The following is a 25291-nucleotide window of genomic DNA, read 5'->3' as shown; positions in this document are numbered from 1 at the left end:
GGGGTATTGGCTCTAGACACATTTTCCTGTGGGGTGCTGCTCTGCCCTGCCCTGCCCAGCCCTGTGCCAGTTTGCAAGGCTGGGATCTTATCTGAATGATTTGCCAGGCGGAACACTGTGGCGGAAACCAGAGCGCACAGAAACGCTGTTTACCTTCCCTCCGCAGTGGTACCCATACTTGCACTGGTGTGCTTTTGAACTGCTAGGTTGGCAGGAGCTGGGATAGAGCAATGGGAGCTCACCCTGTCATGCGGATTCGAGGCACAGTGGTTTAGACCAAAGTGCCACCCGCGTATGAGAGGACATACCTATTTTCAATAGAAAAATGTTGGAGGGTATGGAACAGGACATCCCCAGGGCTCTTTTTTCAGCCTGAACGTACTGGGACTCAGTTCCAGCACCTCTCAGTTGGGCATCATTGCCATTCTAAGAGAACAAGGGAGATGTTCATGGTGAGTTCTGGCACCTCTTTTTCTAGAAGAATAGCACTGGACATCCTCATTTTCATCAGATAAATGTTGGAGGGTATGGTGAAATGATGATTGAGGGTGGTTAAAAAAAAGAAATAGTGGTACTGATAAGTCACTCCTTCTGATCCTCCAACTGGGACAAGGGTCTAATCTCAGATGCGCAGAAGCGATCTACGCAGCTTGCGCAGAATTGCTCTATTGGCGCTTCGTGCACGCGCAAAAGCGTGCCTTCAGGGAGCTTCAGGTTGTGCATTTTCGGGGTGCGCACCGCACCGAACCCAGAAGTACTGGAACGGGTTACTTCCGGGTTTCCGTGCTTTCCGCATGCGCAGAAGCACTGAATCACGACCCATGCATTGTGAACCCTGTGGGTTGTGAACGTGCCTCCCGCACGGATCATGTTCGCAACCGGAGCATCCACTGTAGTACCAAAATAATAGTGTAAATATGACCAGTACACCATGTCAACTTCTAACTACAGTATCATAATATTTATTTACTACAGTGAAGCCTTACATCTATTTGTTGCACCTGCCTCTCATAAAAACAAAAATGAAGTATCCATGACTGAAGAAAATGTTTCAATGTGACTGTGAAAGGAAGACAGCAGAAGAAACCACAGGAGATGGGTAAAAATACTGCGAAAGGCACGTAGGAATAGGAAGGGGGAAATATAAAGGAAATGCCTTCTCTACTAGGAGCTTCTGGATCAGAAAGTTCTGCCTAAAATGTGGAGGCTGAGTCAAAATCCCTTCAGAGAAAATGTCTGTACTTGGCCTGAGAAAAGCTGAGCTATGGAATCTTGCCACAAGGAAATGTGACAAAAAACCAAATTCAAAAGTTGGATTAAATATGAGTGGAAAATGATGTCCATAACTGCCCGTTGATTTTGTTAAATTTCGCTTCCATCTGCCACCATTTGCCCTGCAGCACCATCTTGTTGGGCCTCAGTATTTTTCAGTCATCTCAAGTGGGCTCTGGGGGTTGACAGCTGTACTATGGCAACACACACCACATGTGATCATATCATAGCTGCCAAGTTATCCCTTTTTTTAAGGGATTTTCCCTTATGCTGAATAGGCTTCCTCGCGAGAAAAGGGAAAACTTGGCAGCTATGTCATATACAGTAAATTCTGTGTATTTGACATGCATATGGCCAAGTAAAATGGCCCCTCACCTGAAAAAAAAACTGCAAATAAAGTTGACCCTGAGCTTCTCTTTTCTACAAAGGCTTTCCTGTAGTAGAGCAGGGGCAGGGTGGGGGGAGGTAGATCGGGATATACCTGTACATCTGGGAGTGACCTGAAGTAGATCAAATCTTTCTTACTCCCAGATAATTAACAATGGCAACAATTATGGTACTGACATGAAGTAAGGGTGGGGAAGAGGCGTACACAGAAATGGATATTTGTGTATTGGAAAGTGTGTGAGTTCAATTCAGTTCTGGTTTAAAAAAACCCACATGGGCTGAGATTTCATCATTGGCTAGAACAGCCATCTTGCCAGCAACAGACTTCACCCCTTGCTTGAACTGGGCAATATCAGCAGCAGGCAGTACATTTGCAATTGAAACACCACCTGAGTTCCCTGTCTCAGACTCTCCAAACAGATCAACAGAGCTGATGGCATTGGTGCCAGAGAGTCGTTGGAGTCGGGATGTGGCCTCATACTCAGCATTGCCACCCAAATAACATGTCCGGCAAGATGCCTTTGGCCCCAGCAAACTTCTGTCAAGCTTCAGTGGACTCTGGACTACTGTACTGAGATCTTGCTGTCTGTCTCTCTTCTGTTGGTGACTTCCCTTCTTCTCTTTCCATGGTTCATTGTACATATCATAAACCCCTGCATATTTTACAAAACCTATCCCATTCAGTATTCCATTATTGCGTCCATCAAAACTTGTTTACGCTGTTGAATCCTATCTTAATGCTGCCAGTGTTTTCAGCTGTACACAGTTATTTCCCATATACTGTATTCAATAAACATGTTCCATTCTTCTCTAAACGTATGTTCTTCTTGTTCTCTATATGTTAAGTCTGAAAGCTGTGCATATTTTGTCAACTTAAGTTGCCATTCTTCTTCAATTGGGACCTAACAAAACATGGGCCGCAGTAATAACATACATAAATAACACCTGGGAATTTCCCTCTGAATTATCCCCAACAGAAAGGACTCCCCACCTGTTATCATCCTCTGTCTGGCCCTGTCTTAGCAGATTCGGAATAAAATGTCTCAGCAACAGTTGTTTTAAATTACTTTATTTTGACCCCCAAGTGTTCAGAAAAAAATCTGCCAAAACCTTCAGTTGTTTGAAAACTAGGAAGTTAAATGGAAAATCAGCATTGGGGAGTATATTTAATGCGAGTATATTTTGCAAAATTACAAAGAGCCTTTTTTTTAACTTAAAAGAACCTGGCCTCACACAAACAAACAAACAAACCCCAAACCTCCCTCGCATCAGTATAACAGCCAGGAATACACTTTTTGAGTTGAGAGTAGAATCTACCCGAACTGAAGCACTTGGAAGTTTCTTTGATCTCAACAAGAATAAACCCTTGTTTAAACCTCTCATTTAAAAACAAGGGGACCTGAAAAGTTCTTCACTTAAGATTATTTGCTTTCAGTGGTTTGTCTTTTTGCATCATCCATGAATAATGTTACTGTAATGTGAAAATGGGTGAGTAGCCCAGCCAATGCTGTTTGTTGCCTTATGTTCGCATTATAACCACCTAGCACATATGCTGGAAAAATAAGGCAAGCAAGCAAAGTTATTTGGTTTTATTCAATTTTATACTTTGTCCACTTGATGGTGTTGCGGAGTTATTTACTGTCAGGCTGGTTAAATTGCAAGAGGAAATGGGAATATATAAATGCTAAATAAAGTGCCGTTTGTGTGTGTGTGTGTGTATGTGTGTGTGCATGCAGATTTACACATTCCATCCCAGCTGAGAAGAAAGGCACATAGAATATTAACAGCAAATATTACGGAAATGTTGGGGGAGGGGAAAATTGGTGAAGGATGTTTCCTCCTTAAAATCATTTATGTGTTTCTCCAAATAAATTTGTATTGTTCAGAGGTTTGAGAAATGCCTTTTACCAGGTCCATTTTACATGAGAACACCCTGAGCACTTAATTTTTGCAGTACTGGTTGCTTTAAATTTTAAACCATTAGATAGAATTTAAACAATTAGATAGAATTATTTGCCATATATAATGTATGTTTAAATGGAACTGGAATAAAGATACACCTTTAGATCACGAATCTTTAGGTCATTTTGGTTTTATATGGTTATAGCATGGAATGAAAATTAAATTGTTTTCTATCTTCTGTTTCATGATCCAAGGTTATATTGCTGTTTTGCAGCCTATTAAAGAAATATATGTAAAATTTACAAAAGCAACAATTCAAAGTTTCAAAGAAGTAGTAGTAGTGATATTTTCAGTTAGGAAGCTGTAGCTTTTGTTTATTTAAAAGTGTAAGCTATTTCCGTTATGTTTCAAAAATATTTCTATATTAAGGCTTAGGTAATTTGCAAATCTATGTTAACCAAATCACACACACACACACACACACACACACACACACACACAAAACACCTAGGTTCTTAATCAACAAAAATGGTTGGCAGTTTAATGTGGTTGACATTGCATTAATCTGGTTGTGATGGAAGTTGTGAAAGTAGTGGAAACTTTAGTAAACGTAGTATGTATTGGTTCAACTATGTACTAGTTCAAGGAAAGGTAACACATTCATGTACCATTCCCTCCCCTCCTCCCTCTCATTCTATATAAGGGTCTGATGACTTCTGTTTCAGTGTATCTGAAGAAGTGTGCATGCACATGAAAGCTTATACCTAAAACTATTCAGTTGGTCTCTGTAGGTGCTACATTATAATTTTTAAATTCTTTTGGAAGGATTCTTTTAAAGACTTTATTAGATCATATAACTTTTTTGAAGACTTGATTCTTCTAAGGTAAGGGAGTTTTTAGGTTTTTAAGAAGAGTCTTTTTAGATCTCTTTTTAAAGAACTGTTTTAATGTATTTTGACTTCTATTCATGTTAACCAAGCAGCCAAGGCCTTTGATTAGCAGCCAATGTGTTTAGTTATTGCTACTTCAAGGGTTTTAAAGCAGTTGGAAAAACAACCCCTTGCATAAATGTTTCTAAGAGATAGGGATGGCTCATGTGAATATGCTCCAGTAAACTTCTCTTGATAAGATAGGCAGGTTCAAGCACTGTCACATCCTTATTAATGAATAAGAATGAATACATGATGGAGCGCGGGAGATAGGAAGGATGCCGGCATGGGATGCTTTTAAGAGCCCTTATGAAAATCAAGCTCTACTGCAATTGCCAGAGAAAGGTCAAGTGTGAATTCTTACATTCAGCTCTGCTTCTTTGGCTCAAATGCCTTTAGTGAATGGAACCAAAATGATACAAACATGTTTGTATCCTCCTTTCTCCACCCCTCACGCCCCCCTGCTTCCAAGTTACCTGATATCCCTCTCTCATCTTCCAGCAAACTTTGGTATTGCGCTTCCTTGCCCCAAAGCTTGTTCACTCTTTTGTGAGAAAAAAGCTCTATGCTTGCTGTAGAATTGGCTAAATTGAAGAATGTGATCTTGCTAAAGACACATGGCATTGGTTTCTGGCGAAGCACAGAATGGACTTCTCCATTTTGTGTGGAGACTACTTAAGGAACACCCTTCCTCTCCAGGCTCCATGATGATATTCATTTTAACCAATATTCACTATAATTTCTCCAAATTATGAAATAAATCTTGACATTTCAGTAGGCAGGCTTTGCCCAAATATATTATCATATTCAGTTTAGCCTCTGATTCTTTTTTTCTATTGTTCCACTGTTTGTGTATGTAAACCCAAGCCCCATGCTTAGGTAATAATAATAATAATAATAATAATAATAATAATAATAATAATAATAATAATAATTTATTATTTATACCCCGCCCATCTGGCTGGGTTTCCCCAGCCACTCTGGGCGGCTTCCAACAGAAAGAGAGAGATTTGAGAAGATGTAATTGGGTGGCTAAGGAGAGGGGTTGAGGAGTAGAGAAATAAAATAGCAGAGGATAACAGGAGCAGGAAAGTGAGCTGGGCCAGAGCAAAAATAAACATGAAGGTGGAGCAGAAAATTCATATAGCCACAAGGCTCACACATCCAATTTTCCTTCTGCTTGCTACTAGAACTTCCCATTGAGAGCGCCTTCACTTGGTGTTCTTTCAGAACAGTGATGTTTTATGTTCTTGCACCAGTACTAAATTCCATTTATCAGGCACAGAAGAGAAGCAGGGCTATTTCTTCAGCTCTGGCAAGAGGCCACCTGCCTTCAGCTCTTCTGCCTCACCTGATACCTAGTGATGCCCCTTCCACCAGGCTACCTGAATGCTTTCCATTTCCATCTTGTTGCAATAATAAGAACTGGTACCCGAGTTTGCTTCCCCCCTGCTCCCCCCTCACCCCTTTTTCCTGGCGTCCTTTGATACAGTCTTCTATCATGGTCCCAGATATTACACATACGGACAGAATAATAGGCACGAAGCATATTTGGCACTAACTCACTCCAGGAACATCCTGAAAGGTTTGGAAATACGGACCCTCCTAACTTTTACATGAAGCAAATGTTATAAAGTGGCTCTTGTGGATTTTAGTGGGTCAGGGCTGTAATATGTCATTTTTAAATTTAGAGTGGTTACATACATTCCAATTTCAACTTCACATGCACACACATTTCAAATGCATTTGGAATCAATCACATGGGCTGGGCAACTGATGTGGTTACATCTCATGTCAGTGTCACCTCAGAAGTAGCCTAAATCACCCACTCCTATAGGTCAGGTGTGCGAAAACTTTGGCCCTGCAGATGTTGCTGAACTACAATTTCTATCATCCCTGGCCATTGGCCATGCTTGTTGGGGCTGATGGGAGTGGTAGTTCAATGCATATGATGGGCCAAAGATTCCCCACACTTGCTACAGATGTTACAAGAGAAAGCATGGGTTTTAGCCACTTGAACACAGTATCCATGCTGCTGTGGTGACTGATGAATGGGACTTCTGAGAAGCCAAGAACCTGGTTAGATTACAAATGGATGGAATCTAACCATTCTAATGTGAGCTGTTTTCAGTATTCTAGCACAACAGCTAAGAAACTAATATGCAAACAAGGAAGTCTCCAGTTCCAGTGTTGTCACTGCTAGAGGCAGCTCCCACCACCAATCAGCCAGTTGTGTGCTTTCAAAGAGCCTTCTTCCATTAGCACAAAGCTATTTACCTTGAAATTACTTGCTAAAACAGGAAAAAAGCTTCATTTTAGCAAGTGATTTCAACACAAACTCCCTTTGCAATAGTGGAGTGGTCCATTAGCATGAAGCAGTTGGTGCTAAAAACGCTTGCAAAGATTATGTCCCCTTCCCTCCGGTTCACAAAGTAGTAGTAAAGATTGCTGAGATAAAATATGTGAGCTGCTTTGAAAATTCCAGCATGCAAATTTTAATGCTATGTGCTATTATGCCAATGTTTTAAATAAGTAATTAAATCGGGCCAAATCACACATGAGTATCAGTATAATTTTACCTAATAGCTACAAGATACTGCAGAGGCTGAATGCAAATAATCTAATTAATAACTACCGTCAAAATTTGGAAACTATGTTCCCTGAAACCTCAAATGTTTCAGTTGCGAACAGTTCTCTTGGCACTCGTGGTATCTTTCCCAATCTGCAGTATACATTCTAGCTGAGCTATTACTGATTTATCCCAAAGCATTATGGAGAAATTTGACTCTTTCTTTAGAAGTTTTCTCATTTGAAGCTTTTTTGGGGGAGAGCAATGATATGTTAAATTTGATAGCACTGTGGTTACTGATCCTAATCAGTTCAACAATACTTACATGTTACACGAGTTTACAGACATCATTTACGATTAAGGCCAGGGTCATCTCCTCTCTGATGGCTCCTAGGAAAGGTGGTGTTGAACCAATCATTAAGGGCATCTAGAAATGTTACCTCTTTGTTGTCAGCGGAACGCACATTTACCCAGTCTGTGTGAGGGCAAGAAGTCACCCATTACTATGCCATTTCACCCTCTCCTCGATTTCATTTTCCACCTTAAGATCAGTTGGGGGTGGTACTGCCTACCCAGTACTAAATTATTCTCTGAGGTCTGGTATTGACACTCACAGCGATCCTACACAACAGTCTGCCCCTTTTGGAATTTATTGATTGTTCTCTTTGATGTACAGAGTACACCCTTTCCAGTAGACAACCATATCCAGTGCTGGATTTATGTATAAGCTAAACAAGCTATAGCTTAGGGCCCCACTCTCTTAGGGCCCCCCAAAAAATTAAAGAAAAAAAACCCTGGATGTACATTTCCAAAATATAAGATAAAAACAAATAAAATGAAACCTACATACAGCAACAGTGTTTTGTGTTGTGTAGGCTCCTATGATGTATGTAATGGGCCCCGTCTGCTAGCCTGCTCCCTAAAATAACACTGGTTTGCTTATTTCTATATATAGGGTGCCTACATTCTGCATGGACTGGTAGCATGGCAACATGTGCAAATGGCTTTAGAGAACTATTAGGTCCATAAATTGCCATATGACATACAGTCAACACAAAAAACAGTGACAATTTGTTGTTGACAAAGGACAGCTGGACATATAAAGGGCCCCTTTACCTTCAGTAGCTTAGGGCCTCATCAAACCTAAATCCGGCCCTGACCATATCCCATTGGTTCTCCCCATTCTACCAGGGTTTCATTCTGGCCACTACATCTATGTTTCCTTGTGATTAAAAAAAACAAAACCCCAAGCATTCCAGCTCACTCATCTTGGCTCCGAGGACTACCATAGCTTATCAACCCCCCCCATATACAGTCTCTCTCTCTCTCCCCAAATGTCTCCCAACACAAGTGTTTTACAGCACATGCCAGGGAGAGCTGAAATGGTCCACCTGAGACAGGCTTAGCAACTGAGCAGGAATTCGCCCCCAGAACCACTTTTAGTAGCTTTCCTGATGAAAACCACCTGCCTCCCTTGTACTGTATTTTACCCTGTGTTGCAAGTATGGCACCTGTGTGTTTTGCCCAGCAACTTGGTGGGGAGCTGCTGTGAAGGGTAAAATCTGTTTTGTTTGCATTCGTGAATTGTTCTTCAGCTGGTGTTTCTTACAGACTTTGTTCATATGACAGCATGATACGATTTCATGACCCTCCATTTCAGTGATACGTTTCTTGCTAAGGAGAGAGGGGTGTTTTTATACTCTTAATTGGTAACACGTCAAGAGACTTCATGGTGGCTGCTGCTGAGGATGAGCTGCCCCAATACGAGAGATGTAGGGCAGGCAGAAGGACACAGGAATGTAGGACACAGGGGCCTGAGAGTCAAATGCGTGGGAAGCAGGGAAGGGTAGGGACTAGAAAAATAACTGTTTGCACTTTAGAGCAGGTGTGATCCAAAAAATGAAATGAAGAGACAACAAGGGCTGAAAGGAGAACAAAAACTGGGACAATGAATGGGGATGAAAGATGTAGAGGTGAGCAATCAACATGTGTATAGGTAAAGGTAAAGGGACCCCTGACCGTTAAGTCCAGTTGCGGACGACTCTGGTGTTGTGATGTTAATCTCGCTTTACTGGCCAAGGAAGCTGACGTACAGCTTCCGAGTCATGTGGCCAGCATGACAAGGCCGCTTCTGGAGAACCAGAGCAGCACACGGAAACACCATTTACCTTCTCGCTGTAGCGGTACCTATTTATCTACTTGCACTTTGACGTGCTTTCGAACTGCTAGGTTGGCAGGAGCAGGAACTGAGCAACGGGAGCTCACCTCATCGCGGGGATTCGAACTGCCAGCCTTCTGATTGGCAAACCCTAGGCTCTGTGGTTTAGACCACAGCACCACCCGTGTCCCGATCATGTGTATAGAACTAGTCAAATATGGAATTACAATGCATGGTGTATGCATTTCTTTCTCAGGAGAAATTTAGATTAATATTTAGAAAAGTATGCATGATCCCGAGAACCAACTATTTGACTGTTTGGAGATAACACTGTAAAATAGTTCTGAAGCTACAAGACAGGCATGGAGGTTCCTCCTTTAGCTTGACAGCAATATATTCCCTGGCTTATTTTTTAAATTGGGATAGCTTTTTAAAATGACTCTTGTTATGCTACTGGAGTTTAATTACAGGCCGCTGAGCAAGTTAAACTTCTTAGAAGAATACAAGCAAAAGCTAGCACTGAAGTAAATATCTGTTTAATTTACAAACATCAGTAAAGGTACTGATATCAGTCCAAATAAGACAAAGAAACACCGTATTACACATGTACATCTAACTTTTTCTTTTTTAAAAAAATTGAAAAAAAACACCCCCATTACGGGGTACCCCGAGATTTACTGGAAAAAAGGACACAACCAACTATGAAGAATTATTACCAATTCTATATTGTGATTTAGCAGCAAAAACTGTTAACAAAGGGAAACATTAGGACAAGTAAAGTAGTTTTAATATTTGGGAAAAGTCACAGTTCTTGGTAATACAGCCTCTTTTTTAAAAATTTAAAGGGAAGGAACTCCAAGGGAATATTAGCTTGCAAAGGTCTACTTTTCTAGTGTCAGTTTCTACACATCATTTCATTTTCTGCAAAGCAATGTATACCAGGGAAAGGCTCACTTCTATACATTTGCCATCTACTGTAAAGACTCTTTCACTCACTCGTTACAAGGACTTGGGAGATGCCCCTGCTATCATGAAAACCACAACCTGTTGTTGCTTCTGGCATCCAGTTCTTTGAGTGACACCAGGCAGATGATAGGTTGCCAAGGAGGGGAAAAAAAAACCCCAGACCAAATCTATTTACCCCGTGAGAACATGCCATGTTAGTCCTATTGCAACTATCCTGATTAAGTCTTCTTTTAAAAAACAAAACAAAACCCCAACAACAACAGGAAATACAAAAATATCAGGACAAATATAAATTAATATATATTAAAGCATTGAGAAAAAAACAGTAAAAGGGGTGGCCTAAATGTTAAGTACAGTGTACTTTGATACAATAAATATTTCTCAATAAACCGAATACTGTATAGAGTTGCTCAGAACTCATAAAAAACAAAACTCCATATTATACCTAATTTTCCCAACAATAATCTATTTTTTTATCCTCCCCTTAACTTTTATATTACAAAAAAAATTAATACTGGAAGAGGGTAGATAAAACACTCATTCAATTTCTTCTTTTGCTAACATGCCGACATAAAAGAATATATCAGGAGATTTTTTAGGGTTATGGTGAATTCTCTTCTGTTAAGGAGGCAAGATGTCTCATTTTCCCCGACTTGATTATTTTATGCCGTACAAAACGCGTAATATAAATTTGCACAAAAAAGATTTCTGTTCACCTTGTGCCTTTTCATTGCACGCCCTGGAAGAGTTTGATATGACCTTGTCAAGAGAGTAAAACCAAAAACGACGACAATGAAAAACTAGTTAAGGAAGTAAAAAAAGAAAGCAGACTCTGGGGTTGATTTTTCATCAATAAGATTGTAGGGTTGAAAGTCCCTTGAGCAAAGTGCCTGTATATCTTCAGAATGTTACAAAGAAGGGCTGATGTTAAAAGTTGTTAGGTTTTCCATCACTGTTGAAATGTTACCAGGTATTTTTATTGTTTTTTTCTCTCTTTTCCTTCAAAACTCCTCTTGGGAACAAGAAGTCTCAGTTCAAGCACTTTATTTTTGTTTTGTTGCAGTTGAAGAAAAAAAGTCTTTATTCTCATAATAAAAATAAGTCTGTTCTGTATTTTACAATATATTTCAAATATTTCCACTATGAAGCGTTAATTAGTCCAAGACACAGTCAATAAGTATACAACATTAAAAAAAAAAAGACAAAAGTGGAGCGAAATAGGGCATGTTTAGGAGGGGCACTCTGTACAGCTGCACTTCACCACCTTCTCGACCTCGTCCACAAATGAGGACCCGTCAGTGCATTCAAAAGAATATTTCCGCCTCTTGCTCCTCAATGGTCCACAGCACTGCCCACTCGAACACCCTCCTTTGCATTCTAGTCTCGATACCTTCTTGGTCGTCTGGCACGCGGCATAACCTTGCTGCTTTTGGAAGTAATCTCTGATTCGTTCGCCTCGACAAGAGATTTCTGCAACGTGAAAAAGAGCAGCCCCCAAATGACTCACCATGCAATGATATCAATGGTTGGCATCTACTAAGAAGATGAAATGCGTTTAAATAGAGAATCTTGTTTACATTATTTTTAGCTTAGAAAAAGGTCCTGGTACACAGGATTTAAAAAGCAGATTGCGCTTTTTTTCATATTCGCTTTTTTTTTTAGTTGTGATTTATCCGTAAACCCATAAATACGCTGCTATTACAATGACAAGAAAATTGGAAATTTAATTCTTTTTTCTTTATTACAAAAATACACATCATCTATTCCTAACAGCACGACCAGCTGGTTTCTTTTACTGCTGGGAAGTACTTGAGACAGCATGCAATTTCATTTATTAGACCTTGAGTTAAATATTATTCAATCTGTTATTTAATAGAAGCTACATTCCACTAACTTCATAAATTACTGGGACATAAAAACAGTTTAAACAGGAGACATCTGGTTTAAAAACCCAAACCCCATATTCTATTCTAGTCACATTGATGCAAAGTACAAAATAAATATATGTCAGCTGAAGAAAAAAAGTTGGGGGGAGGGGGAGAGAGAGAGAAAAAAAGTGAAAGAGCCTTGATAGACAAGGAAAGAAAAGAACAAGATGACAGTAGAGGGGAAAATATCCTGTTTTTATCCATCTCACCTGTATAATTCGCTGTGATAAATCAGTTGAAGATGAGAGGTCAAAAGTAGAGTTTGTGATAAAACTAGGAGCAGAATCATTGGATTTGGCTTCGCAGTTGCAGAAGGCAGAGAAACAATAAATACAGAAAGATATAGCAGGTAAAAGGTGGCAGTTTAAATATAGTAAAAAGTCGCTTCTGAACAAAGAAAAAAGTTTTCACAGCAAAATACTTGATGGGGGAAAAATCTTCCAAGTGCTAATATTAAATTCAAAGATCATTTTTTATATTAAAAAAAATCCTCTTCGTTATTATATATATTTTTTAAAAAATTCCTTTTCACTGAAAGAAGCTCTATAGAGCTTAGGGTGGGATAAAGGGGGAAAGAAATAATAAAAAAAAGAAGCCCAAAGAAAAATGTACTGCCATGTGTGCAAGATTGGGGTTTGTTTTTTCTCTCAATCTTTATTAGGTTTTGACAATAAAACAAATATTTTTCCCTCTTACATGAAACTGTGACCAACTGGTTACCTACCTTTATCGCAGCCGTCCCCAGTGTATCCGCTGCTGCACTCGCAATACGGTTTCCCATGGCCTGAAAACCTGCATTTACCGTGTTTACATCGGATGGACTGGCAGGGGTTAAGCAGTTCTTCATCCTCGTCACAGAGGACTCCCGCATGTCCCTGCAGGCATTTACAACTGTATGAAAATGCATTGATTGGCAAGCAGGCACCATGCACACATCTACAGGGGGAGACAAGCCCAAGAGAATAAAAAATAAATTATTCAATCCAATCTAAGGCTAAGCGACATTAATTGTAAAAAAAACAAAAAAAAAAAACTTTGGACTGTGCTCAAAAAGGAAATGGTTTATAGGGTTTTACTCGCCCTTCCTTTTTAGAATGCACTGTATGTCGGTACGACATGGAGCGAAGCCGTTTTGCCTTGCGCTAGGTTTGTGCAACGATAAGGAAGAACGTAGCCTGTTTGTTTTGTTAGTACTGGAATATTGCCACTGTAGATGTGTTATGGAAGACCTGAACAAGGTGTCACAGGTGCCAAATTCTGCATTCCTCAAGATCCTTGCCCTCCCCCCTTTAAGTGTTAGAGACTATGTGGGCGAGGAATGCATAATCTGGTTTAAAATGACTCAGATTGATACGAGCTATTAATGATCAACAAGAAGGAGGAGGAGGAGGAGGAGGAGGAGGAGGAGGAGGAGACATGGCTTACCTGTAATCAGAGCTGGCCCACCCATACGGCAAGGTGAGGCAACCACCTCAGGCAGCCTGATCCACATTGATATTTGTTTGTTTAGATGTATATTAGTAATTTAGTTCGAATACTAATAAGACCTGGTTTATACCACCAGTGAATGTATTAAACATAACAGAAAGCAGAAGGAGAAACTACTGAAGAAGCCCGTCATATGGGCGAAACAGGTGAAAAACGCCGGCAGCCTGTCTATCATTGACCCTTCATTCGACCTGCTGCCACTTTGCTGACCGCTACATAGCCTCAAAGACCATTAAGACTGGTTTGCCTTTCGGTATTTATTTGTATATGCTATCTGCTTGACATTTGGTTTTGGCTTCTGTGTCAGCATTTGTATATGGTTCTCTTATTGTTTTCTTTTTGTACTAATAATACTTGGTTGAAATTTGATTGAATCTTGTGCTCTTGCATGCTGCTTGTATTGTATTGATCCACAGGGGCAGCAGATCCGCCCTCCAAGGAATGAATTGCCTGCTACTGCTTCCGCAGTGCTACGCCCCTTGAAGGCTGGATCTGCCTCCTCCTTGGCAGTGCCACCCACCCACCCATGCCACCTCTATAGCAGCCTCTCGGTGAATGGGGGGCACTGCTGGTCCACTCCCACCCTTGATCCCAATGTAGAGCTTCACTCAGCCCTTCTTCCCTGGTGGAAGGGAGGCGATTTGTGGTTTGCCTCAGGTGCCAACATGTCTTGTATCAGCCCTGCCTGTTGGGCTGTTTTCACCCCAACCCCATGAAATTCAACAAATGCCCCACCGAGAAAGCCCTTTTGGACTTTGACCAAAGAGAACATGGCATTGAGATTTAAGATAAAACTTAGGAATCAGAAGGTAAAAGATAAAAGGCAAAGGGACCCCTGACCATTAGGTCCAGTCGTGACCGACTCTGGGGTTGCGGCGCTCATCACGCGTTATTGGCCGAGGGAGCCCGTATACGGCTTCCAGGTCATGTGGGCAGCATGACAAAGCATCTTCTGGAGAACCAGAGCAGCACACGGAAACGGTGTTTACCTTCCCGCCAGAGCGGTACCTATTTATCTACTTGCACTTTGATGTGCTTTTGAACTGCTAGGTTGCCAGGACATAAACAAAGACATTACTTTTCTTTAGCACAGATGAGTTAATTACTACCTGAATATCTCCCTGAATGTCCGCCTCGTCTAGCGTCCATTCCAGCGAACGTCTGCGGCAAACCAGGAAGTACCAGAACGGGTTACTTCTAGGTTTGCCACTCGCGTACATGCGCAGAAGTGCTCAATTGTGCATGCGCAGAAGTGCAAACCGCTCTGCGTGCATGCGCAGACACGGCGCTTTGCCCTGTGTCCTTTTCGGCTAGCGGCTGGGGCTCTGGAATAGTCGCAAAACAAGGTACGACTGTATAAAATCCTGAGCCAAATTGGATGGGATGCTAAATGCACCTTCACATTTAATGTGGATGTTCTGAAAAGTGCAGTGAGCACTGCTTGGGGGGTGGGGCTGATAATTATTAAGATTACAGAAGTTGGGGAGGAGCAACTAGCCCAGGCACCCCCAAACTGTGGCTCTCCAGATGTTTTGGCCTACAAGTTCCATGATCCCTAGCTAACAAGACTAGTGGCCAGGGATGATGGGAAAACATCTGGAGGGCCGAAGTTTGCTGTGGTACAGATGAAAATTGATCCCTTGAAGCTGCTATTTGCATCGGGAGCAATGCTTGAGAGCTGTTCATAGTCATAGTGTAAAAAAAAAAAAGCAAATACAAACCAATGGTCCTTTTTCAATCACCAAAATAAAATTTTAGAGAGGTGTTAAAAACTCAAGAGAATGGAATGATGACATTTTATTCATTTTTTAAGCTACAATCTCCTCTTGTAATGTTGTCTAGAAAAAATGAGGAAACTAAATTTCCAGGGGAATAATATAGAAAGGTGGTCTAAAGATGGCATATGATGGCATTCAACAACTTCTGATTAGTGTATTAATTTGCTAATCAGCAAACTAGGTAAGTTGTGGTCCAAAAGATGGGTAATTATATTCTGCACACCCACCCACCCCCCACCCCAGAAATGGAGACTTTCAAAAGTGTTACTACTGTTTAAAACCTACCCTACTCCGCTGTGTATATGCACATGTACAATATTAGAAAGGGACTTGAACAAGGACTTACTTATTTCCTAAGCAAGGATCATTGGCTTGCTGATCACAGAGTGGGCCAGTCCATCCTCCATCACATTCACAAGCAAAGCCTGATTGGCTAGTCACGTGGCAGGTCCCGTGGACACACATTTTCTTATGACAGGGTTCGCAGCCTGGCAGAATTCCAACTTGCAGTGGGACATTCCTAAAGTCCTGCAGTTCACTATTGATGTATAGATTACGGATGCAGCCATGAAAACTGGTGCCATTTTGACCTGGAGACTGGCGCAGGGCAGCAACATTGTTCTTCATAGGCATGCCTGGAAAACAAACAAGCCATCAACTTGTTACCTATGAAATGACTTTTCATAATTACTTGAAGAGCACCACCGCTGATTTAAAAACCTAACTGTGATTAGCTATGGGTACATTTAGATATCCAGATAATTTCCTCACCGCTACAAAACAACATTTTCAGTCACCACATCTCTACAGAGCTATGTTGACTGAATGGATAATGTGGAGGCTTAATAGTCACGACATCACTGCTTTACATTTTTGTACCTTGCCCAACACATGGTGGTTGCTGATTGCATGTTGGATAATTTAGATGTCCTAGTCTCAAGTAGATACTGCAGTTAAATGCCTGCAATGTAGATGGGATAATATTTCACCCTAAGGTAGTGCCATGTAGATCTGAATCAGGCATCCCCAAGCTTCGGCCCTCCAGATGTTTTGGACTACAATTCCCATCATCCCTGACCACTGGTCCTCTTAGCTAGGGATCATGGGAGTTGTAGGCCAAAACATCTGGAGGGCCGCAGTTTGGGGATGCCTGATCTGAATGCAGCCAGACTCACAGGCTATGTACACGTTCCTGTTTACACTGCATCCTATGCACGCCCACCTCTGGTTTTTGAAGCCGTATACACGTGGTGTTAGCTACAATCCACCTCTGTCCTGTAGGTTCTTGAGAAATACTGCATTATGATGCATTCCCCACAAAACCAGAACCAATCCGATTTGAGAATTGCAGGACATACTCTTTGCACACTGGTGTGGAAAGTCAGCTGGCTGGAAAAACACCCAACTTGGCTGATGTGTTTTAAGTCAGTAATGTATACAGAGTAATGTATACAGACGACAGAGGACGAGATGGTTGGACAGTGTTCTCGAAGCTACGAACATGAGTTTGACCAAACTGCGGGAGGCAGTGGAAGACAGGACTGCCTGGCGTGCTCTGGTCCATGGGGTCACGAAGAGTCAGACACGACTAAACAACAACAACAACAACAAATGTATACAGTGCCACTGTTTGATTCAGAAGGGTCTGATTTGTCCCAGGGCACAGCTAACATTTCTGCTATAAGGCTGGCTTAGAAAATGCACACCTGTAAAACCAGAAATTGTCATAAATATTTCTTCAATTGGTGTACTAACTGAAATATATAATTTGCATTTCCCCAGACTATATATGCTATTTATATTCACAATAGAAACAATGTATACACTGTTTCCTTACCTCCTACATAGAGCGGGGAGTCAAAATTCAAAGTGGATTGTTTAGATAAGTTGCTGATGATTTTGGGACTTCCTCCATCAACAGACAAAGACAGAATCTGATCCATGGCCAGTAACTCAACTATATGGAAGTTTCCATCATTGATTGTCTCAACACTGGAAGAAGAATAAATAATATTTTAAATATCTGAGACATTGAATGTTCTTCCTTAGCACAGTATAGATAAATAGCCAGACATTCAATATTCAGAAAATTACAAGGAATAGACTAAGACAATTTTCCTGGTTATGCATAACTTAGTGAACTCAAACAACTTCGAGCTGTCGGCTGTCTTCAGTTGTGTGCTACAGTTTTTGCAGAGAACAGCTGTAGATTCTAGGCAAGATTCTCTAGATGTTCAGGTATCATGAGCTGTGGCATCCCAGAGAACTGCACTTTCCTGGCTGACTTGAACATACAGATGAGAAAGTCAACAGGCAATTAAAGTCACCAAAAAAAAAGACTATTTGCAGCCCCAACCCTTGACCTTTTTATTGTTTAAAGGAATATGCCAACACCATGTTACTTCAAAGACAGACACAGGGCAAGCCAGAAACTAGTAAGTCTTGCTTTACACCTTTCTTCCGCCACATTCAGAGCATGGTACCTTATTGCTTGCAGGCCTGCGATTCTTAAAGACTACATTTAAATACAGGCCTAGCTGATACTCGGCCATCCCTGGGCAGGGTTGCCAGACTCAATAGAGGACAGGACTTCTGTGCCTTTATTTGCCCTGCTCTCTTTTGAGTCTGGAAACCTTAAAGAGAAAGAAGCAGACCCTTTGCTTGGAAATTAAACAAAGGGTCTGCTGGTTTCTCTTTAAGGTTTCCAGACTCAAAAGAGAGCAGGGCAACTAAAGGCACAGAAGTCCTGTCCTCTATTGAGTCTGGCAACCCTATCCCTGGGCCAATATAAATCTTCAGAATTCCCCTGGCAGACTATGCCCTGCCCCTCAGAAGAGACAAGAACAAAAGGGCAGAGCTCCAGGCATTTTGAGAAAAGATCAGGTGTTTGTAAACAAGTGTGTTTGTGCCTTCACCTTTGAGCTATTGCCACCAATGGAACCTTCCCTCCATGGACAAATAACAAAAGTGGCAGGGTGTGTGTGTGTGTGTGTGTGTGTGTGTGTGTGTGTGTGTGTTCATCATAACTACAATCCCTTCCTGAATATTACTTCATTTTCCCTCTAGCACAGGGGTAGGCAACCCAAGGCCCGGGGGCCAGATCCGGCCCAATCGCCTTCTCAATCCGGCCCACGGACGGTCCAGGAATCAGCGTGTTTTTACATGAGTAGAATGTGTCCCTTTAATTAAAATGCATCTCTGGGTTATTTGTGGGGCATAGGAATTCGTTCATTGTTATTTTTTTTCAAAATATAGTCCGGCCCACCACATGGTCTGAGGGACGGTGAACCGACCCATGGCTGAAAAAGTCGCTGACCCCTGCTCTAGCATCTCCCTCTTGCTGCTCCTCTGAACCAGATTGTCACATCTGGCAAGGCCATGCAGGGGCTGCTGCTCTCCTCCATAGACAGAACCATTCCATGTCACAGTGCTTGTGTGAATAAATGCCCAATTTATGGAAGAGACTGGAGAGGCCACCACTCAGTGCCATAAGCACCTTAAAATCTTTTGGAAGCGCTAAAATACTTGAGTGGGATGCAAAACAAACCTGCACACACATTGATGCACACAGCGGGGAAGAAGAAGAAGAAGAAGAAGAAGAAGAAGAAGAAGAAGAAGAAGAAGAAGAAGAAGAAGAAGAAGAAGAAGAAGAAGAAGAAGAAGAAGAAGAGTTTGGATTTGATACCCCACTTTATCACTACCCGAAGGAGTCTCAAAGCGGCTAACATTCTCCTTTCCCTTCCTCCCCCACAACAAACACCCTGTGAGGTGAGTGAGGCTGAGAGACTTCAGAGAAGTGTGACTAGCCCAAGGTCACCCAGCAGCTGCATGTGGAGGAGCGGGGACGCGAACCCGGTTCCCCAGATTACGAGTCTACTGCTCTTAATCACTACACCATACTGGCTCTTAACCACTACACCATACTGGGGTTTTGCTCAGCATCCATCTCCAACTGCAGACTTCTGCACTGCATCAAAGGCTGCTTCCCAGTGCAGTACTTTGAATTATTTTGAGAGCAGCATGGGGGAGGAGAACGAAAGGAGTCCCAATGCACACATGGGAACCTCTGACTATGGATCCTAGCTCTTCTATGGAAGACTGGAGAAGCATCACGTTTGACTTTCAAAGTTGACCAGGAGGAGAAAAAGACTATAGATGGCTGTGATGGAGTAAGGAAGCTGGAATGCATCAAGATGGAATTAATGCAGAGCTTTGGTTGCACATTGTTTCCCAGAAAATAGCTGGCAAAAGCAGAAACTAAAATATAAATCCAAGAGCAATAATCCCCGAGTCTTTCCAGTTCCTCAAATAGAAGAGATTGAAACTAGATCCTTTTTAAACAAGGGAGGGAGGGGGAAATACACTTAAGTATATCTTTATTCCCTTTTGTGCTTTAATGTTTAATGTCAGTACTTTGGTCTACAGTAATCCTGTTTTTATTCAACATGATTAAATGTATGCATGTGGAAAAAGAACATACTGGTTACACAAATTATGGTCCTATCAGAAAAGCATGGTGAAAAGGAACAGAATATTTTAAAATCCTTTCAAGGAATATTAAAAGCCAGATTTTATTATATAGAAAATGCAGAATTTTACAGGGATAACTTTTCTTTGGGCTACATATAAATTTCTTAGCAATCGACTAACATCTGGGTCCTTTGATATTATTGCAAAACAACTGTGCTGAACGGCTTTAGTCTTTTAATTCCAGTTTTCCATTTGAGAGGAATTATTCGACTGGCATTGGTGGTGGTAGAAAGCTGGCTTTAGCCCCTGCCTTACCCAGTCCTCTGCCCAGCCCTCACCCCCAGCAGATGAGCAGACATTGCATTGGGTCCTTTATTATCCTTAGGAGTTGTGTGTAAGTGAGAGAGGGATGACAGAGCCATGGAAGTGAACACAGAGAATCCTTCTTCGACCAGTTTCCTTTGACCCACCACTTATATTCTTTCCCTCCCTGAAAAACAGGGACTAGAAGCAGGTTTTAGTTGAGCTCAGAGGGGCTTACTCATATGTAGAATTGCACTTGGCCCTGAGTAGGGAAGCAGATGCAACTTGGCCATAGCTGCCAAGTTATCCCTTTTTTTAAGGGAAATTCCCTTATGCTGAATAGGCTTCCTCGTGAGAAAAGGGAAAACTTGGCAGCTATGAACTTGGCACTAGTAAACTGCTTGAATTAGTTGAAAATAGATTAAATTGTTAATCATATGCAAAAACATAATTTTTTAAAAAATAAACCTAATGCTTCCATAAATTCTAAATTTGCCCTTAAAACTTCATAGAACATTAATATATTCTCCAGAAATCTTTAAAAAGCAGGCTATCTCTGAGTTAAATTTCACATTGGCCATCAGGTTGGATGGCCATCTGCCATGGATGCTTTAGCTGAATTTCCTGAATTGCAGGGGGCTGGACTAGATGATCCTTGGGGTCCCTTTCCAACTATACTGTTCTATGATTCTATGATATAGTGGTATGCATCAAATTTTAATTTTTGTTCAATATTCTCCCAGAATATCCGTATTCATTATGACTCATCGCTGAACTCTGGATTGTCCTGAATTACCAGCATTTGGTTGCCAAGCCCCAAACCAAGTGCCCTCTTGGGATACATTTTGGCTTGCCTGCTGATGAAAGTGACTATGAGGTGATTTGATAATATCATCATTTAACAGTTTAAACCCCTAAGTAGCAGCAGTTGCCGAGATGTTACCTCTAACATAGGTCCATCCTTATTTCAGACATCATGATATATTGGCATATCACGTGTTATATTGTGATGTTGAAAACCAGATATCACCCAACCCTAGTGTCAGTAGCTTTTGGGTGGGTGGGAATTCAGGCACCTCAAAGAATAGAAAGATATGAAGACTTTATATAAAAAAAGATTTATTATTTATAGACCAACCTGTAAATGGCAGAGGCTGGATATGATCCTGTATCATAACTGACCCTCACTCGTCCACGGTACAGTTCCACAGCTATATGGTCTCTGTCACCTTTATACAGTAGGATTCCACTATCCTCATCTGTGGCGATCTTGTGGCAAAGCAAAGTTTTCATTAGAAGACCATGAAGGAAAGACATTTCAGAAAAATATATTTACTTCAAATGAAAAACAAGTGTTATATATATATATTGGGTTGCCCAGGTAACAAAATCAAACATTTATTTTCACTGATGTAATCAATTATTATTGAACTGGCAGGTTTTGTGTAACATTAGAGAGCCAGAGCCATTAGTGCTGTTCCGCTTGGAGGCATGTTATACATCACATTGAGACTGACTCACAGTATATTCAATCATGGCATTTAAAAAAGCATAGCCCCTCCTCGCATCTCGCTGCTTTTCTCCTAAACCTCCCCAAACTAGGAGGTTAACTGCACTTGATGTGGCAAACACAACTGGGGAAAAGCAGCTTGGAGACAGGGTAGTCGTAGGGAGAAAACAATCAATGGGGAAAAGGTTAGACCCTTTTGTCCTGGTCTCTACTTTCCCGAAAACATTCCTTCCCCCTCCCATCACCGTCATTCTTACGCCGTGAAGAGACAGTGGCTTGGATTCATTAACTTGCAATGGTAATGCAGCATTGTGGCAAATGATGTAAAGTACATGCATTAAATAGGGACATGGATGGTGCTGTGGTATAAACCACTGAGCCTCGTGGGCTTGCCAGTCAGAAGGTTGGCGGTTCAAATCCCCGCGATGGGGTGAGCTCCCGTTGCTCTGTCCCACCTCCTAGCAGTTCGAAAGCGCACCAAAAGTGCAAGTAGAGAAATAGGTACTGCTCCGGCGGGAAGGTAAACAGTGTTTCACCAGAAGCGGCTTAGTCATGCTGGCCACATGACCTGGAAAAACTGTCTGCGGAAAAACGTCGGCTCCCTTGGACAGCAAAGCGAGATGAGCGCCACAACCCCAGAGTCATTTGCGACTGGACTTAACTGTCAGGGACCCTTTACCTGTCTTAAATGAGGGGTGGGGGATCCATGGCCTGGCATATTTTTTGGGATTCCAGGTCCATTAGCCCCAGCCGTCATAGCCCATCGTCAGGTATGATGAGAGTTACGGTCTAGAAACATCTAGAAAGCCACAGTTTCCCCACCCCTGTCCTAAATGTTGTCCGAAACATGGGATGGGTTCCATAATTCCCACCACCAGCAGCCACGCTAGGAGTTTTATGATCGGTAGACTTAATAGCACCTTGCCTTACCTGAAGAGTGATATTGGTCTGGGGGTGAATCTTTGCTGAAGGAATCTGCAGGTAGGATTCTTTATTTACAAAATTTATGCTGACCAGCTTCTCGCATTTATCCCCCTGGTAGCCTGACAAACATTGGCAGTTTGGCTCATTGGCCTTGATGATGCACTGGGCTCCATTTTGACACTCATAATTATCACATGGGCTGGTGCGAGGCAAGACCATTGGTGGTGAAAACTCACAGAACAGTCCGCTAGATGCAAACAAAGACACAAGTATGTCCAACAAGTTACTCTTTAGAAGTGATAGCAGGTGTTTTGTCATGCTCTTCGGAACTGCCCTTACCTGTACCCTTCAGCGCATATGCATGTATAACCATTCACCGCATCAGTACACTGCGCTCCATTTTTACACTTGTTGTCTTGGCAGTCGTCATAGTCAACCTCACAGTGATCTCCTATATAGCCTGGTGTGCAGTTGCATCTGTAGAGTGGAAAATACATGGGTAATTGCAATTCCTAACTGCTAAGCAGAGAGCTGTGGGATTAAGGGCGGGAAGAGGGAAAGACAATGATTGTTAAGAAAAAATGTCTTCAGTTTTAAAGATGTATTGTACTGTACTTTGAAGAAAGTATTTTAGAGCTTGGTGGTGAAAGCTGGTATATTGATTGAATACCTTGCTTTGCATGAGAGACCACAATTTAATGTTTGTCAGCTTTGCCTTGTTTTCCGTTTCGTCTGATTATCTGACATGATATCAAATATTCAGAATGTACATCTTGAGGGCTCTCATGAATCATTCTGACAGCTCTCTTTGCAACTGGAGCCGCACACATACTTTTTCAAAATTAGCAAATACACGAACCTTAGTTGGAGAGATCTAGACAAATATTTTTGCTCAGAGCTTATACATGTTAACTTGAAAAAACCGACTGAACTAATATTACACTTCATGTCAAATTAGCATGAATAGAAATGCATTTTTCACCTAACAAAGATGAAAAATGAGATGCCAGATTTAGCTGTTACCTATAAAGTTTTGACTCCACTTTTTTAATGAGTAACGTCAAGTTTATTTTATCAAGGTCATATGTTAGGCTATGAGACCTTCAGAAAATTTTTAGGTAGGGAGAAAAACTGCTGAAATTTTTATCTCTTTCCTCTGGAAGGATGGAAAAGAGTTCAGCAACTACCTGGCCACTAGGTAGCAGGGCTTGCCTAAGGCCCCTCCTTCATCACACTGCCTCCAATGATTTCCAAATGTGCCGATCAAGGTTGACCAAGTAGATAGAAGCTGCCGTATGCAAGGTATCAGGTGAGCCCTGGGAGGTGAGGGTCCCTTTCAAATTTCTTGGAACCTACTTTAGAAACCTTGTGAAGGTGTGTTATATAGAAACATGATGTGTTTCCCATGCAGCTTCATGGATCTTCAAATAATAAGTCTAACCTTTCTCAAAGACTTAGAGCAGAAACAGCACAGCTTTGGAGAATTTTAAAAAAGGAGCCCCACATTCTGCCGGTCAGCTGACAAATAGGATGTAACAATTAAATCCGCTACAGACAGCTTGCATCCTCCAGACATTTTCCCCCCTCCAAAGGCACAGGTCAAATTACTTCCCAGGATGTAGCTTACTCATGTTTTTGATGTTGTCCCTGGCTTCTGTCCAATAGAATTCATGAACAACTTAACCACATCAAGTGGCTGCATGAGTTTCAGCTGATCTGTACCACATTCTTGGCTCAGAGGTGTTTAGAAGAGATTTCTGCTTGGAAGATAAGACCTGCTTAGGCAAGTGCTGGGGGCAACAATGAAAGGTGGCAACCTTTGGACTGACACTTGGAGAAGGTGAGTTCTGGAACCCCTTTTTCCAGAAAAATAGCACCGCCAAGATTGAATCCCTGGTACCAAGGTATAGGTCAGGCATCCCCAAACTGCGATCCTCCAGATGTTTTGGCCTACAACTCCCATGATCCTTAGCTAACAGGACCAGTGGTCAGGGAAGATGGGAATTGTAGTCCAAAACATCTGGAGGGCCGAAGTTTGGGGATGCTTGGTATAGGTGGTATGAAACGCTTCCGCTTCAGACCACAAAAAGCTGTCAAGAGTAGAAAATGTTGGACTATAAAAACCATTCTGACCTATGTTTCCGAAAGATCAATCTGTCAATTCTATGCTGGCTCAAAGCACTATCCAACAATATAGCAAGAGAAGAAGAGGTGTTGGCACTAATTTATTGCAACAATGGGAATAATAAATTGGGTCGGGAATCCACGTCTATTATCAAAAAATCTAAATTACTGGGAGGGGTAGAAGGGTTAAGAGAAGTATTTTGCACTTCTCTTAACAACAGCTCGTGCATTCTTATGTAGGACTAGATTACACATTGAGGCTCCTGCTTTTGCCTGGAAATGTGTTTGTTACAGGCAAAATTTTCACACAGGTCACCTAAAAATACCTAGGAAATCTTTGCCACTCCAAAAACCAAACCAAGTACTAAATATCTATTGTTCCAAACATTGCCTAGGCATTTCATAAAATACCTTTGACCAAGTTTGTTATTTAAAATGTCAAAAATAATATTCTATGTACCGCTTAAGTTCGACATGTAAAAATAATATTAAAATTAACTATATTGTACAGTTGAATAATTCTGCTAAAATGGATTTTAGATTACAAAGGCACTACAAGTCATGCATGTGGATCTGGTTCAGT

At 41.4% G+C, this 25291-nt stretch overlaps 1 protein-coding gene across 6 annotated transcripts in view; it reads right to left on the bottom strand.

Moving 5' to 3' along the window:
• Positions 1 to 9737: 9737 nt before the first annotated feature.
• SLIT2 (slit guidance ligand 2) overlaps positions 9738 to 25291 on the bottom strand; it is a 210504-nt gene continuing 194950 nt past the window's right edge. For 2 of the 6 annotated variants that reach the window (XM_088658336.1, XM_060278967.2), the window contains 7 exons: positions 22924 to 23061; positions 22591 to 22831; positions 21289 to 21419; positions 17215 to 17369; positions 15724 to 16012; positions 12836 to 13047; positions 9738 to 11653 (listed from right to left, as the gene is read on the bottom strand). In XM_088658336.1, coding sequence (XP_088514462.1) covers positions 11412 to 11653; positions 12836 to 13047; positions 15724 to 16012; positions 17215 to 17369; positions 21289 to 21419; positions 22591 to 22831; positions 22924 to 23061 — 1408 coding nt within the window. In that variant the 3' untranslated portion in view covers positions 9738 to 11411. Of the gene's footprint in view, positions 11654 to 12320; positions 12410 to 12835; positions 13048 to 15723; positions 16013 to 17214; positions 17370 to 21288; positions 21420 to 22590; positions 22832 to 22923; positions 23062 to 25291 lie in introns of all 6 variants that reach the window. The other 4 variants (XM_088658353.1, XM_060278970.2, XM_088658345.1 and 1 more) reach the window with 3 other exon arrangements.

Source organism: Zootoca vivipara, chromosome Z1, assembly GCF_965207765.1.
Source record: "Zootoca vivipara chromosome Z1, rZooViv2.hap1.1, whole genome shotgun sequence".
Classification (NCBI taxonomy): Eukaryota; Metazoa; Chordata; class Lepidosauria; order Squamata; family Lacertidae; genus Zootoca; species Zootoca vivipara.
This window is presented reverse-complemented; position numbering and strand designations above follow the sequence as displayed.